The sequence below is a fragment of the Myxine glutinosa genome, chromosome 7, assembly GCF_964187855.1.
Source record: "Myxine glutinosa chromosome 7, kmMyxGlut1.1, whole genome shotgun sequence".
NCBI lineage: Eukaryota > Metazoa > Chordata > Myxini > Myxiniformes > Myxinidae > Myxine > Myxine glutinosa.
The window spans coordinates 115,502,697-115,520,098 of record NC_136267.1 but is presented as its reverse complement, the minus strand read 5'-3'; the positions used below and the strand labels follow the sequence as shown (position 1 = coordinate 115,520,098).

The window sequence follows — 17,402 nt, the reverse complement described above, 5'->3', positions numbered from 1 at the left end:
GTGGCCCTATATGGAATTCTCTCATCTCCCCTTCCTGTTCATGCTGGAGTTCCCCAAGGTAGTGTTCTGTGCCCTGTGCTATTTCTGGTCTTCATTAATGATCTCTCCGACTCTGGAAAATCCTCTCTATCTCTTTGCTGATGACTCCACTCTCTGCCACTCCATATCTCAACCCTCAGGTCGGCAGTTTGCAGAATCCTCACTCTCTGCAGACCTGAACAAAATCACAAGTTGATCAAACAAGTGGAACATGTCTTTCAATCCTGACAAATCTCACACTCTTACTATGTCTCTCCGAAAATACCGTCTGGAAAACCCTCCCATCTACTTTCTGAACAATCCTCTTGAAGAAGTTCTGTCACTCAAGCTTTTGGGTCTCACTATCTGCTATGATCTTTCCTGGGAAAACCACATTTCCAAGCTGGCCTCCAAAGCCAGTCGCCGACTGGGCATTCTCCATCGTGAGAAGTCCTCACAACATACAAAGATTTCATCTGTAGCTCAATGGAATACTGCTCTCCCCTCTGGGCCAGTGCTCCTGCCTCACACCTAGCTCGGCTTCACGTGGTTGAACCAAACCATTCAGAATCATTGGAATCTCCTGTGATGAAGCTGATTCTGAGGACCTTTCACTCACTCACCACAGGCAGGTTGGTAGTCTTTCTGTCTTCTACCGACTCCTTTCCGGCCTTGCGCCCACTGTTCTGTCTGTTCTCAGGCCCCCAAATATTCCTGCAGGATGCCCAAGATCTGCCAGAACCCCTCTTCTGGTGAAACTGCCAAAATCAAGACTCTCTGCTCACCTTCACTCTTTCATTCCTCTTTCGCCCCCCCCCCCCACCCCCCTCTGGTACTGCCACACTCTCTTCAATCCCTCTCCTCCCTCCAGGTCTTTAAAACAGCTGTTCACCACCATCTCTTATCTTCCCCCTTCCAAAACCTTGATCTTTTCTACCCCCATTAAAACACCCCATATCTGCCTCTTTCAATCCCCAACTTCTTTCGTGAAATTCCTCATGGTGAAATTCCTAGTAGTGTTCATTTGCTTTATACCGTGTACCCCTCGCACCTCCCCAGTCCTCCCCCTTCCACAGATCTACCGATATCCCTGTTCTCTACTGTTGTTGTGATTGTGCTTCCCTCTCTCCCCCTCTTGTCTCCCGCTCCCTTCATTGTATGTTTTATGTGTCTGTGCATGTTTTCATGCTCAATGTGTTAGCTCTTACACGAGCCTTGATTCTGTATCCCCCTCACCCCCCACCCTCCCCCCCAAAAAGTCCTGTGCTACATACGAAAGAAGAAGAAGACCTCATAGAGTTGGGGACTGATTCGGACGAAACTTGGTGGACAGGTTGGGTTTCTGACAAGGACGAATTGATTTGACTTTGATGAAGATCTGGATCTGGATACGATATTTTTTTTAATTTTTGAAATGATTCTTCACCATCAATTTGAGAGACTTGCCTGACTCGGCACGCCCCGCGTGCCTCACCACACGTCATTTCAGAGGGGTGGGCATCCTTGACCATTTCGGTGTCTTTTGGGTCTTCATGGTGTTTTGGGTCTTCGGGGTGTTTTGGGTCTTCGGGGTGTTTTGGGTCTTCGGGGTGTTTTGGGTCTTCGGGGTGTTTTGGGTCTTCTTCGGATATCTCAAGACATTGTGGATGAGTTATGACAAAACTTGGTGGTGATTGGTTATGTGAAAAGAACAAGCCGATTAGATTTTGGTGCAGGTCCGAATCCAGATCCAACATGGCGGAGGTTTGCGCTCTACCGAGTGTCATTATAGTTTAAAATGTTTTTTATTATTTGTACATTAAGCGTGCAGAGGAGCTTGTTTCCATAAATGTAACATTTATGTTCCTCACTTTTCTTCAGGTAGTGAATATCACTACAAGATGACTGTGCAATGACGATGTTTGAGTGAGTTTAAGAGTATTTTTCATTGTGTCCAAGGTGTTTGGGTAGAAAATGCCAAGAGAAAAGGAGAAGTTATTGCTTTTAACACTCTCTTTTCTGAAGGCAAGATACTTCCACCATTTCACAGCTTCAGTGTGATAAAAACATAGCATGGCCATTAATTCGCAACGTGTGATTTATTTGGAACATGATGATGACATTTCCTTTAGTCACTCCAGCAGAGAAGTCTGTGTTAACCTACTTGGCCATTCGAGCTCCCGCTTTACCCTCCCACATGGTTCCGGACAGATGTTCCAACCCTTTCGGGCCTCTGACTCCTTTGGATCCGAACATGTAGTGCAGGCCTTTCGAGCCCACCCACTGTCTATACAGTACGATAATTGGTCACCTTTAAGTGGCGTGTGACAGGTGATGCCTCATAGCTTGATAGTCGGAGTAACGGGAGAATCTATGGTAAGCTTCTGCAGTATTTCTCTCTTTTGAGCAATGGCAGTCCATATAACTTAAGAGGGAAAACGTGTTCTTGAGCAACTCATCTAACTTACATCTTTGGTGAGTCATCAAGGAGGCAAAATCATCATTCCTAACCATTACTCAAATACTGAGCACAAAATGTCAATCAAAATTGATGATCAACTTCCTTTCTGTACCAAAAATGGAAATGTTCCAGCACCAAAAACCAAAATATGATTGTGGCAAAATCGAAATTTCAAAAAGGTGTTTTGTGGACAGGCTATATTTACTGTATATTTAGAATGCTATATTTAGAATGGACAGGTTAAGGTGTAAGGCCCCAAATGCTATATTTAGAATGGACAGGTGAAGATGAAAGGCCTCAAATGCTATATTTAGAATGGACAGGTTAAGGTAAAGGCCTTGAATGCTATATATAGAATGGACAGGTTAAGGTAAAAGGTCTCAAATGCTATATTTAGAATGGACAGGTTAAGGTAAAGGCCTCAAATGCTATATTTAGAATGGACAGGTTAAGGTAAAGGCCTCAAATGCTATATTTAGAATGGACAGGTTAAGGTGAAAGGCCTCAAATGCTATATTTAGAATGGACAGGTTAAGGAGAAAGGCCTCGATTGCTATATTTAGAATGGACAGGTTTTTTTTATTTTTTTTGGATACTGAATCGAGGCTCATGAAAGAGCTAATATTTACTTCACAAACAAATCAACCAGACAAACAAAATATATAAAAAGAGGGAGCGGAAGACAAGATGGGGAGAGAAGGGGAAGCACACAAACACAACATTTGAGAGCAGGGAGGTGTGTGGGAGGGAGAGGGCTTGGGGGGAGGAGGCGTGGGAAGAGGGGGGGGGGGGGGGGGGAGAAGTATAAAACACAAGAAGTGAAGGAGAAGTGTTTTATACTGGGAGAAGTATAAAACACAAGGACACCAAGGACTTCCAGGACAGAAGTTGGTATTTCAAAAAAGTGGAATTGGGGTGAAATTAGCAGGGGTAGAAAAGATCAAGGTTTTGGATGGGGGAAGATAAGAGATGGTGGTGAACAGCGTTTTAAAGACCTGGAGGGTGGAGTGGGATTGATGAGAGTGAGGGAGTTTGTTCCAGAGGCAGGAGAAAAGAGGAATGAAGGAGTGAAGGTGAGCAGAGAGTCTTGATTTTGGCAGTTTAACCATAAGAGGGTTGCAGGCAGATCTTGTGCGACCTGTAGGAATATTTGCGGGACAGAGCCCAGAGAGAGCTGGGGGGGGGGGGAGGGCAAGGCCAGAGAGGAGTCGGTAGAAGACGTAAAGACCACCAACCTGCCTGCGGTGAGTGAGTGAGAGGCCCTTGGAGTTAGCTTCATCGCGGGAGATTCCAATGATTCTGAACGCTTTGGTTTCAACAGCGTGAAGACGAGTTGGGTGTGAGGCAGGGAGCACCAGCCCAGAGGGGAGAGCAGTATTCCGTTGAGCTGCGGATGAAAGCCTTGTATGTGGTGAGGAGCTCAGGTGTGCCAAGGAAGGACTTCGCACGACGGAGGATGCCCAATCGGCGACTGGCTTTGGAGGCCAGATTTGAAATGTGGTTTTCCCAGGAAAGATCATGGCAGATAGTGAGACCCAAAAGCTTGAGTGACAGAACTTCTTGGAGAGGATTATTCAGAAAGTGGATGGGAGGGTTGTCCAGTCGGTCTTTTTGGAGAGACATCGTAAGAGTGTGAGATTTGTCAGGATTGAAAGACATGTTCCACTTGTTTGCCCAGTCTGTGATTTTGTCCAGGTCTGCAGAGAGTGAGGAGGCTGCAGACTGCCGATCTGAGGGATGAAGAATGGAGCGACAGAGAGTAGAGTCATCAGCAAAGAGATAGAGAGGATTTTCAAGAGAGTCAGAGAGATCATTGATGAAGACCAGAAAAAGCACAGTGCCCAGAACACTGCCTTGGGGAACTCCAGCCTGAACAGGAAGAGGAGATCAGAGAAACCCATTCAGGGCCACACGTTGACTACGACTAGAGAGGAAGTCCGCCAGCCATGCGTGGAGATTTCCATGGACACCAAAAGAGGAGAGTTTGGTGACCAGAGCGGGGTGCCAGACCGTATCGAAGGCACGTGATATGTCAATGGAGACAGCTCTAATTTCCTGTTTGGCATTGAGGACCTCCATCAATTGTTGAGAAAGCAGAAGCAGCATGTCCAGAGTAGAGTGACCAGGTCTGAAACCAAATTGATGATCAGAGATCAAGCCATTGGAGAAGAGGAAAGATTTCATATCTGAAGCAATGATGGATTCCATGACTTTGCTGATAATTGGGAGAAGGCTGATTGGTCTGTAGTTGCTGGGATCTGTTTTTGCACCTTTTTGTGCAAAGCGGTGATGTTGGCAGATTTCCAAGCAGATGACCTTGAGCAAAAGAGAAGGCGAAGAGAACAGAGAGAGGGAGTGAAAGAGTGGAAGAACAGGATTTTAGGACCCGTGGGCTGATGCCGTCAGGTCCAGTTGCAGAATCAGAGTCGAGCGTTGACAGAAACTTTTCCACCTTGTCAGGAGGAAAGGACACAGAGTCCAGGAGCAGCTCGGTACGACTGGGTTCGGTGGGTACAGAGAGGGATGGGTTTGGGACACAAGATTTAGAGGCAAACACAGAGTTGAGGCATTCAGCTTTTTCACGTGCGGAGTCAGCCGTGTGGCCGTTTGAGGTGAGGGAGGGGATGGAGGGGGAACAAACACCAGAAACAGATTTGACCAGACGCCACCAGGATTTGGAAGAGGGAGACAGATAAGAGAGTTCGGTCCTGAGAATGGAGAGATATTGTTTCCTGGCTCTCCTGTGGGTGGACACACACCTGTTTCGGGCTTTGTGAAAGGAAATGAGATTTCCTTCCGTTGGATTTGCTTTCCAGGAGACGAAAGCAAGTTGTTTCTGGGCAATAGCCTCACCACAAGATTCCGTGTACCATGGATGGGAGGAAGGGTATGACAACTGAAGACGAGATGGGATAAATCTGTGCATGAGAGAGAGCAATTTACTTTGGAAGAATTCCCAGGATGAGTTGATGTCAGAGGCGGGTAGAGATGGGAGACCAGTCCAGATGATTGATGGCTGCTTGAAGACCGTGCCAGTTGGCCTGAGTGAAATGCCAGACTCGTCGACGCTGAGGAGGCTCTCTGAGAATGGTCAGAGAGATGTCCACTTCAACAAGCACATGAGCAGATGAGCCGATTGGAGCAGAAGAAGAGCAGCAGACATTTTCAGGGAAGTTAGTCATAACCAAGTCCAGAAGAGAAGATGCTCCGTTGACTGAGATCCGGGCCGGGAAATTGACAGATTGTGTCAGTCCCAGTGAGTCACAGAAGTCCTTTGCTGAAGAGCCATGGCTGGTGAGAGAGGTACCCACACCCAGCCAACTGGCATGGTGACAATTGAAATCACCACATATGAGGAAGAGAGAGTTGGGATGGGTCGACAGAAGTTGGTCCATATTATCAGACAGTGAGATGTCGGTGGAGTCATCACTGTTTGGTGGACGGTACAACACACATATGAACAAAAGGTGGGAGCGAAGGGGAAGCCGTAGCCAAAGGTATTCCTGGGGGTGAGGTGGAGAGAGGGCATTGCAGGGCGAATGAGGAAGAGAGTTTTTTATAAGGTTAAGGTGAAAGGCCTCAAATGCTATATTTAGAATGGACAGGTTAAGGTGAAAGGTCTCAAATGGTATATTTAGAATGGACAGGTTAAGGCGAAAAGTCTTGAATGCTATATTTAGAATGGACAGGTTAAAATGAAAGGCCTTGAATGCTATATTTAGAATGGACAGATTAAGGCAAAAGGCGTGGCCATTCGGCATAAATTTGTCGTTTTTCTGTGGAGTTAATCCTCAAATAAAATTGATGCCATTTGATGTGGAGCCAAGAAATATATAAGAACAGCAATTGTACGCATGCACATGTAATTCAAGTGGGGTTGTGACGTATCATTTCGATATTGGGGGCAAAGTGTTTCGTATTTGACTGAAGCCTCTTTCAACCTGCAGTCAGTGTTAGGACAACAAATTCAGGCTCAAAGAAAGTGCACCCAACAGAAAATGTAAAATATACTGTCTGACCTTACTGGAGTTCTCCAAATGCAGTCATTGTGTCGCTACATTGTGTAGATTAGGTTATGCTTGTGGAAAGCAAAAATTGTATCGGAGCTGATTTCAAATCCAGGGTATAAACCATGGAAATATTTTTGCCTTGTTGGCCATTTGGCAACTGGTGAAAGGCAACTAATGTGAATCATCTGAAAAGTGGGAAATGGGGGATTTATATGGAATGACAGAGGTAATTTGTGGAGCACTTCGTCCTCTACTGAAAGAGGAGATGAAGACATAGCATGGAGAATATACCAGTGTGGGTTGGTTGCATATAGGAAGTCGGTGAGCCAAAACTGGATATACAATTAGATGCCACATGCAGGAAGCTTGGCAAGCAGTGCAGGGTGCCAGATAGCACTGAAGGCTCGTGAGATGTGTTTCTACGCAGCCATGACCTCCTTATCAACGTCCATTATTGTGGAGAAAGCAATAGCATATCCACTGCTGACTGACTGGGATGGAATCCAAATTGATGATCAGAGATCATGGCAACTGAAAAGAGAAATGAACTGATGTTGACTGCGATGATGGATGATATTGCTTGCACCTGAAATGTTCTTACTAGCCTCTAGTTGTTGTTGGTGTTGTTGTACAGCCCCGGAGAGTTCTCTCGAGTATGTAGATTTGGAGTTTCTCGAGACAAGCCCGCAGCACGGAGACAGCCAATCGATCTAGCAGGAGTGACCCAGAGATCCTCCACATCCACGATAGTGTATCCCCGCCTTCAGAAAGTCAGGGCAGAGAGAGAGAGAGAGGGAGAGGAGAGAGAGAGAGAGAGAGAGAGAGAGAGAGAGAGAGAGAGAGAGAGAGAGAGACATAGAGAGAGAGAGAGAGAGAGAGAGAGAGAGAGAGAGAGAGAGAGAGAGAGAGAGAGAGAGAGAGAAAGAGAAAGAGAAAGAGAAAGAGAAAGAAAGAAAAAGAAGAATAGAGAGAGTAAAAGAAGAATAGAGAGAGTAAAAGAAGAGACGAGAGGAAAAGGTCTCGTCCATGTGGGACTATCGGCACTCTCACCGTGACCGCGCTGCCCTGATGAATCCGGGAAGCAGGGAAGAATGGGGAAGATTTGGCCCCCAACTTGCATTGGGGGATACAACCACCACGACGAGACATCCCGGATAGTTTTGCGTATCCCACCTTTTTGCGTATGAGAAGGACATGAGCTGGCTTCTACATATACGACAGGTGGCGTAAGCTGAAGAACAAGCAGAAGAAAGCCCATGGAGGAGAAGCAGCAGAGTATGTATAATTTCATAATATTCACCTTGATGCTGTCTGGGTCCATCACAGAGGCAGAGTCGAGGGTGGTCAGAATTTTCGATATCTTATTGAGTGAAAGGCTCAGTATCCAGGTGGCAGTGGGAGCAGAGAAGGTTGGCACAGAGTTGGGTACACGAGCCAAACACTTTGTTCAGAGTTTCTGACTTGTCCTGACCTTACTTGTTTTCATATTGTTGTTTTGTTTTTGGTGGAAGAAGGGGATAGTCACTTACAAAATGACATACTTTGTGCAGATGGAATGAGAGGGGCCGGTGGGGTGAAGGAAGGGGTGGATTTTCTGTGTCGTCTAGATAGTGAGGAGTGGGGGTGAGGGTGAGGGGAGGGAAGGGGTGAGTCGGAATTTCCACCATGCATAATAAAGAGATGGCCCGAGATGGTTTGAACATATGTTTGTTCATAATGAAATTGCTACCGACTCGTAATGCGGAAATCAAATCGCCTAATGCATCATATCATGGAGCAAGTGTCCGGTGCCTTTGCTCGGCGGGTCATGGGATCAAGTTATGATTAAGCCAGACCGGATTGAAAAATGCAGATTCTGGTGACAGCAGAGAGCGATCACATTACAGAGGCAGTCGAGTGTATTCAACATTGATTACGTTTTGATTTTTGACCATTGCCAGATGTTTTATACCTTGGAGTGCATTCATGAAACTCCCTTTCCCTTGTAAAGTTTGCGCTATTACCTTCCCCAGTAATAAATATTGTCAATGAATGAAATAGAAAACCTTTTGAAAGGTCAAAGTGAATTTATCTTGAAATTCTGATCATCAATTACCTCATCATCAAATTAGATCTCTGATCATCAATTACCTCACACTCTGACTATGTCTCTCCGAAAAGACCGACTGGACAACCCTCCCATCCACTTTCTGAATAATCCTCTCCAAGAAGTTCTGTCACTCAAGCTTTTGGGTCTCACTATCTGCCATGATCTTTCCTGGGAAAACCACATTTCAAATCTGGCCTCCAAAGCCAGTCGCCGACTGGGCATCCTCCGTCATGCAAAGTCCTTCGTTGGCACACCTGAGCTCCTCACCACATACAAGGCTTTCATCCGCAGCTCAATGGAATACTGCTCTCCCCTCTGGGTCGGTGCTCCTGCCTCACACCTAGCCCGGCTTCACGCTGTTGAAACCAAAGTTTCAGAATCATTGGAATCTCCCGTGATGAAGTTTACTCCGAGGGCCTTTCACTCACTCACCGCAGGCCGGTTGGTGGTCTTTCTGTCTTCTACCGACTCCTCTCCGGCCTTGCTCCTCCAGCTCTCTCTGGGCTCTGTCCCCCAAATATTCCTGCAGGTCGCACAATATCTGCCTGCAACCCTCTTATGGTTAAACTGCCAAAATCAAGACTCTCTGCTCACCTTCACTCTTTCATTCCTCTTTTCTCCCGCCTCTGGAACAAACTCCCTCACTCTCTTCAATCCCACTCCTCCCTCAAGGTCTTTGAAACACCTGTTCACCACCATCTCTTGTCTTCCCCCATCCAAAACCTTGATCTTTTCTACCCCCGCTAATTTCACCCCAGATTCACTTTTTTGAAATACCAACTTCCTTCCTGGAAGTCCTTGCAGTGTCCTTGTGTTTTATACCTCTCCCACACCCCCCGCCCCTTTCCCACCCCTCCCCTCCCAAGCCCTTTCCCTCCCACACATCTCCCGATGTCCCTGCTCTTAAATGTTGTGTTTGTGTGCTTCCCCGTCTCTCCCCATCTTGTCTACCGCTCCCCTTATTATATACTTTGTGTGTCTGTTTTATTTTTTGTGTGATAAATGTTAGCTCTTTCACGAGCCTCGATCCTGTATATAAAACAATAATAATAATAAAGAGTCACTTTCACTTTATACCTGTAGAATGTGTTGTATTTTCCAGGTACACAAAGCAACTTTTCTCCAAATTGGAAATTGTATAGACTATAGACCATGACACTGTACCAATGGTTCTTTCTCTCTGTTTTTCTCTTTCTGTCTGGTAGAATCTTGCAGGACTCACCGGCACACCACTGGTGGCACGAAGTCCTATTCCACATGAGGCCGCAATGCCTGCAAACCCTGTTGAGGTGCGGGCATTCCAGGCGGCGCAGTGGAAGGCACTTGGAGAGTTCACATTGGCTGAAGAGATGGAACATGCAACTTTCCCAAGCTTGGTATGATTTATTTTTAAGTCTGCAATGACACTCAATACCTCCGCCAACCGAAGGTGGACGGAAGTTATGATTTCACCCCTGTCTGTTCGTCTGACTGTGAGCAGGATATCTCAAAAAAGTTGTGGATCGATTTGGAATGAAATTTGGTGGACTGGTTAGGTGTGTGACAAGGACGAATTGATTCGATTTTGGTGAAGATCTGGGAATTTTTAAAGTGATTCTTCACCATTGAGAGGTGGGGCCAAAAACGATACATACTGCAGGACAATATTTCAAAAAGTTGTGGACGAGTTGTGACAAAACTTGGTAGATGAGTTTGGAGGTGACAAGAACAAGCTGATTAGACTTTGGTTCAGGTCCGGATGCAGATCCGGCCTTTTAGTGGGATACAAGCCATAAACTGTTCAGCCTGGCGGAGGTATACATTCTACCAAGTGTTGGACTAGTCTGTTTATGTTTCAAGAATAGACTGTATAATTTTTTTAACAAGCACCTGTTATAAACAACTGTGGCAAACCGACCACCTCGTTACATCTCTCAAGTGGTCCAAAAAGATTGAAGTCAGGAAGGATCATATTTGGCTCGGACCTTTCAGTCATTGCACGGAGGAACAGGTTGGCCTTCTCCTAATCTTCACTCACTCCTGTTAAACTGTTTTTGAATCCTTTTACCCATTCATGAACTATATACCCATTACCATTGGCCCTTTTTCTTTGCGAACCAACTGTTTTCACTCGGTCCTCAAATATCATCGCTTGTATACATGTCGTTTTGCTGTCTGGATAATGTAGGTCTTAGTAGTAACAGCTGCATACAACTCCATTGACCACAATAAATTCGCAGACGAAAGTTTAAGGCAAGAATTTGGAATTTGGCTATAGTGCTGGCACACAATGGCCTACTCTTGCGAAAGACACAGTGGGATCTTTAACCTCCATCAGTAAATGAGGGCAGAAGGGAAACCTGACATTTCATTCGTCTGAAAAATGGCACAATCATTGATGCAATGTCCTGCCTACAACACATCAGAGTAATAGTTTATGGTCAGGTCTATAATCAGTCCCAGATTAGACAGCCTTAATGAGAGTACACCATCTCTGAGCTATTCAGTCAACCCATATGTTCTCAGCATACCGATAAAGTAATATTGTTAGACTTACCAGCATTCAACATAATTTTCCAAACAGTTGAACAGCATCTTATCTTCTCTGGATTGACAAAACCCAACAGGTTGCATCTGGAACCTGTCCATCTCTGGCTTGAAGAACTGTCCAGCAGAGAAGGGAATAGTTTGTGAAATGCTACAGAGGATCCACCAAACAAGCCATTGCCAAAATCCAAGAGTAAATTATATTGCAGAACACTGCCTTGAGGAATACAAGCTTCTGAGAGTAGAGCAGGAGGAGGAATACTATCTGGGGCACCACTCTACTTTATAACCCTGGACAAAATCTGGGAACCAGTCATGAACTGGCAAACAGCTTATTACCCTGCGCTCGCGAAGCGAAATGCAGGGTTAAGCATTCGGGTCCGTCCGTACGTCGTACATACGTACTTGCGTGTCTGCATTTTAAAAAGTCATTTTCTCGGCAACTGTTGGTCCGATTGACATGAAATTTGCACCATAGGAGGAACTCCTCCTGTAGAATATTTTAGTGAATATTATGACGTCACAGCTCACGTGGTACGGGCGCCATCTTGGAAAAAAACAAAAAACTTTGCAACTCTATATCTCAAAAACCGCTTCACAGAAATAATTGAGACAGGTCTCATTGCAAAGAACTCTCCATGCCGAATAACATATGTGAATGATGACGTCAAAGGTGCCGCCGTTATGACGTCATAATTCGACAAGTAAAAAACTTTATCCGATCAGGATTAAATTTCTTGAGCATCTTCTCGGTAAAAATTGATGCAGAAATAAAATTATAATGACGTCGTAGGTCACGTGGTTCGGACGCCATATTGTTTTGAGTGAAAAACCACTAAAATCCAATTTTCTCTTAAACGACTGAACAGATCGAGGCCAGTCTTTGCAGGTAGAATTGCATAGCCATGACGAACAAAAAAGGTCAGTGAGAATGACGTCATGTGTCACATGGTTTCGGAGTTATGACATTTTTAAGCATAAACTTTAAAAACTGAGCTCCTCCCTCATTTGTGATCCTATCAAGGGGAAACTTCACAGATGTGTTCAGCATATCAGTCTACTAAAATCACATTTTGGAATTTGCGATCGGTCACGTGGTTTGGCAGATATAAATAAACGAAAATATGAAAAAAAACATATAACTCTTGAACCGCTTCATTAATCGACGTGAAACTTTATATTGTAGTAGAGGTAATGAAGTGTAACATGTTTACAAAATTTCAAGATGATTGGCTGTACGGTCTGGAAGCTAGAAGTTATTGCGTGAAGAAGAAGAGTCTTCTAGAGTGGGCATTGAATTAATTATCACCATGCAAATGACGAGCAGGCAAAGTACGGAGCGACCTCACGGGGTCATTTTGACCTCAAATAAAATTCTGATTTCAGATTTGTCAATCGCTGAGGTAAAAAAAAAACACATGACCAAAACAGATTTGGCGAAATTCCGACGATTTTTGACGAAAATATAACATTTGTGTATGCATTTCAGTCAAGTAAAGTGTGTGCCGTGTCAGCATTTTAAAAATTGAAACGTGGCTCATTGTAAATAACTCCATATGGGGAATAGGTGTTGTTAACGATGACGTCATTGGTGCCATAATTACGACGTCATAATTCGACAGGGACAACGCTTAGTCTGATCAGTTTGAAAAATTTTCAGCATGATCTATGCAACAATTAATTATTTAGAGAATATAAATTTATGATGTCATCGCTCACTTGGTCTGGCAGCCATATTGGATCAAAATAAAAAGAAACGTTCAAAAATAGAAGAGTTGGCTCACACCAAGTTGACTGCGCAGGGTAAGTATTCTATGAATACCATCTAGTTGAGCAGGGCTTGATATCAGAAAATGATGCACCTCAAATTGTCGAGCAAGGTTGATCTGACCTCTTACCTGCAGTCAGAGCTTCCTTCTATTGCAGAGTTAGCATAAGGAGTACAGAGTGGAGCGGCCAGAATGGAAATGAAACTGGTGGTATGAGTGCTATAGGGAAAGGGAATAACTATCAGAAAATAATGTATTGTTTTGATTACACGAGGGTTATTCCTAAAGTTCTGTCTCTGCTGCTTCTTCTCTATAGGCTTTTTTATCAATAGCCGAGGTTTGTGGAAGAGCTAGTATTAGTACACTGAACGAATCAGGACACAACAGGGCAGAAGGAACAGTAGAGAGGGGGGAAAATACCAACAACAAAAATGAATGCCAAGATAGAGGCAGACTTGGACAAACAATGAGTATGGGGGAGAAATGGGGGGCAGGAAAGGATGCATGGGGTGGACAAGATGGGATACAGAAGGAAACTCTGGAGGGGAAACTGGAAATTTGGAAGGAGGAAGGATTGGGGTAAGTCAGGGGAGAGGGATAACGAGGACAGAAATGATCATATTTTAGATTGGGGACGATCTGAGATGGTGGTGAACAGCTGTCTTGAGCATCTGGAGGGAAGAATGAGATTTAAGAGAATGTGGAAGTTGGTTTTGCAGTTGGGGAAAAAGAGGAATGAATGAATGGAGGTGAGCAGTGAGTAGTGGGGGGACAAAGTGCGGAAAAGGACAGAGGGTGCAAGACCAGTACAGAGGGTGCAAGTCCTCCCACCAATACAAAATATGTAGTACGATTGACAAACATTATTCATGTCACATTATGACATGCATCATTATGACAAAAGCTCCATCATCTTCGATGCACTACATCTAATAGTCAACCAACTTTCTGATTGCAGCACAGGAGTCTTCCTTTTGAAGTGTCCATATCACATTGGATGTGGGTGATCTGTTAATCTTCAAAAGATGCAAAACGTCGTCCACTAACCTCGGTATATTTTATTTTGCTTTATCATGTTTCTCGGTGGATTTAATGTGCATCTTTCATCTGCATCACTATGAATTTCACAAGAGTTTGGATTTAACCTTCTTCTTCGACACTGAAGTTTTCTGCCACAGCCTGCAGCCACGCCCTTGGCACGATGTCATTATTTTAATTCCTGAAACAATAATTATGTGAGAATTTTGTATTTATCAGACATATCAGTAAATCGTGAGACTATGTACATGCAATTTTGCGATCATCTTGACCTTCTACTTTACAAGTAGCAAGGCCAGGTAAGCCAGGTGACAGAACCTTCGGGATGACCCTTGCAGATGTGCTCGGAGTAAAAATGTATTTAGAATACACCTCTCACCACCAAATCAGACTTTTGGTCTTCTCTTTTCTCGTCATGTAGGTTCTTTCTCTGTATTAGTCGTGGATAAATTGCCTCCAAGACTCCGTTTCCTGGACTGGGACTCAAACTTGAAATATTTTTTTTACAGAAGACTCTAATGAATCTCTAAAATGGGTGCAATGTAACACTTCCAAAAATGTATGGATAAAATATTCTTCCTTTCCAGGAGATAATTTATTCTTAAAACATGTTCCCCTCCGCTCCCACCTTTTGTTCATATGTATTCTGTTCCGTCCACCAAACTGTGATGACTCCATTTACATCTCGCTGTCTGACAACATGGACCAACTTCTATCCACTCATCACAACTCTCTCTTCCTCATATGTGGTGACTTCAACGGTCATCATGTCAGCTGGCTGCATGTGGGTACCTCTCTCACCAGCCATGCCACCTCAGCAAAGGACTTCTACGACTCATTGGGACTGACACAATCTGGCAATTTCCCGACCCGGATCTCAGTCAACAGTACATCATCTCTTCTAGACCTGGTTATGACAAACTTCCCCGCAAATGTCTGCTGCTCATCTTCTGCTCCAATCGGTTCATCTGATCATTTGCTTGTTAAAGTGGACATCTCTCTGGCCATTTGCAGAGAGCCTCCTCAGCATCGACGAGTCTGGCATTTCACTCAGGCCGACTGGCACGGTCTTCAAGCACCCATCAATAATCTGGATTGGTCAGAGGCAGTGGAAATGGGAGACAGAAACTCATCCTGGGAATTTTTCCAAAGTAAACTGCTCTCTCTCTCTCTCTCTCTCTCTCTCTATCTCTCTCTCTCTCTCTCTCTCTCTCTCTCTCTCTCTCTCTATCTCTATCTCTATCTCTATCTCTCTATCTCTATCTCTATCTCTCTATCTCTATCTCTATCTCTCTATCTCTATCTCTATCTCTATCTCATGCGCAGATGGTACACAGAATGTTGTGGTGAGGCAGTTTCCCTGAAACAACTTGCCTTCGCCTCCTGGAAGGCAAATCCAACGGAAGGCAATCTCATTTCCTTTCACAAAGCTAGGAACAAGTGTGTGTCTACCCTCAGGAGAGCCAGGAAACAATATCTCTCTACTCTCAAGACTGAGCTCTCAAACCGGTGTCCCTCTTCCAAATCCTGGTGGTGTCTGGTCAAATCTGTTTCTTGTGTTTGTTCCCCTTCCATCCCCTCCCTTATCTGAAATGGCTACACAGCTGACACCGCACGTGAAAAAGCTGAATGCCTCAACTGTGTCTGCCTCAAAATCTTGTGTCCCAAACCCATCTCTCTCTGGACCCACCTTACCCAGTCGAACCCAGCTGCTCCTGGACTCTGTGTCCTTCTCTCCGGAAAAGGTGGAGAAGTTACTGTCAAAATTCGATTCTGATTCTGCAACTGGACCAGACGGCATCAGCCCACGGGTCCAAAAATCCTGCTCTGCCGCTCTATCTCACCCACTCTCTGTTCTCTTCACCCTCTCTTTTGCTCAAGGTAATCTACCATCTGCTTGTAAATCAGCCAACATCACTGCTTTACATTAAAAAGGTGCAAAAACGGATCCTTGCAACTACAGACCAATCAGCCTGCTCAAAATCATCAGTAAGGTCATGGAATCCATCATCGCATCTGATATTAAGTCCTTCCTCTTCTCCAATGGCTTGATCTCTGATCATCAATTTGGATTCCGACCAGGTCATTCTACTCTGGACATGCTGCTTCTGCTGTCTCAACAATGGATGGAGGCCCTCAACACCAAACAGGAAATCAGAGCGGTCTCCATTGACATATCTCGTGCCTTCGATACGGTCTGGCACCCTACTCTGCTCACCAAACCCTCCTCCTATGGTATCCATGGAAATCTCCATACATGGCTTGTGGACTCCCTTTCCGGTTGCAGTCAATGTGTGGCCCTGAATGGAATTCTCTCATCTCCCCTTCCTGTTCAGACTGGAGTTCCTCAAGACAGTGTTCTGGGCCCTGTGCTTTATTTGGTATTCATCAATCATCTTTCCGACTCTGGAAAATCCTCTCTATCTCTATGCTGATGACTCCAATCTCTGCTGCTCCATAGCTCAACCCTCAGATCGGCAGGCAGCAGCTTCTTCACTCTCTGCAGACCTGGACAAAATCAGAAGCTGGTCAAACAAGTGGAACATGTCTTTCAATCCTGACAAATCTCACACTCTCACAATGTCTCTCCGAAAAGACCGTCTGAAAATCCCTCCCATCTACTTTCTGAACAATCCTTTCCAAGAAGTTCTGTCACTCAAGCTTTTGGGTCTCACTATCAGCCATGATCTTTCGTGGGAAAACCACATTTCCAAGCTGGCCTCCAAAGCCAGTCGCCGACTGGGCATCCTCCGTCGTGCAAAGTCCTTCCTTGGCACACCTGAGGTCCTCACCACATACAAGGCTTTCATCCGCAGCTTGATGGAATACTGCTCTTCTCTCTGGGCTTGTGCTCCTGCCTCACACCTAGCTCGGCTTCACGCTGTAGAAACCAAAGCTTTCAGGATCATTGGTATCTCCCGTGATGAAGCTGATTCTGAGGGCCTTTGACTCTCTCACCACAGACAGGTTGGTAGTCTTTCTGTCTTATACCGACTCCTCTCTGGCCTAGCTCCCCCAGCTCTCTCTGGGCTCTGTCCCCCAAATATTCTTGCAGGACGCACAAGAACTGCCCGCAACCCTCTTATGGTTAAACTGCCAAAATCAAGACTCTCTGCTCACCTTCACTCTTTTATTCCTCTTTTTTTCTCGCCTCTGGAACAAACTCCCACACTCTCTTAAATCCTACTCCTCCCTCCAGGTCTTTAAAACAGCTGTTTACCACCATCACTTATCTTCCCCCATCCAAAACCTTGATCTTTTCTACCCCCGTTAATACACCCCAAATCCACATCTTTCAATCTCCGACTTCATTCCTGAAATTCCATGTAGTGGCAATTTGTTTTATACCGTGTACCCCTTCCCTCCCCCTCCACCCTCGACTTCCCCCCACCCCCCTCAGTCGTCTCCCTTCGAACAGATCTCCCGATGTTCCTGTTCTCTATTGTTGTGCTTGTGTGCTTCCCTCTCTCTCCCCATCTTGTCTCCCACTCCACTTATTGTTTTACGTGTCC

The 17,402-nt window shown here is 45.0% G+C and overlaps 1 protein-coding gene across 1 annotated transcript in view; it reads left to right on the top strand.

Moving 5' to 3' along the window:
• The window catches only part of LOC137418944 (insulin gene enhancer protein ISL-1-like), a 123,317-nt gene that overhangs the window by 93,910 nt on the left and 12,005 nt on the right, over positions 1-17,402 (top strand). The window contains exon 7 of the mRNA XM_078782173.1: positions 9,763-9,933. Coding sequence (XP_078638299.1) covers positions 9,763-9,933 — 171 coding nt within the window. The remainder of the gene's footprint in view (positions 1-9,762; positions 9,934-17,402) is intronic.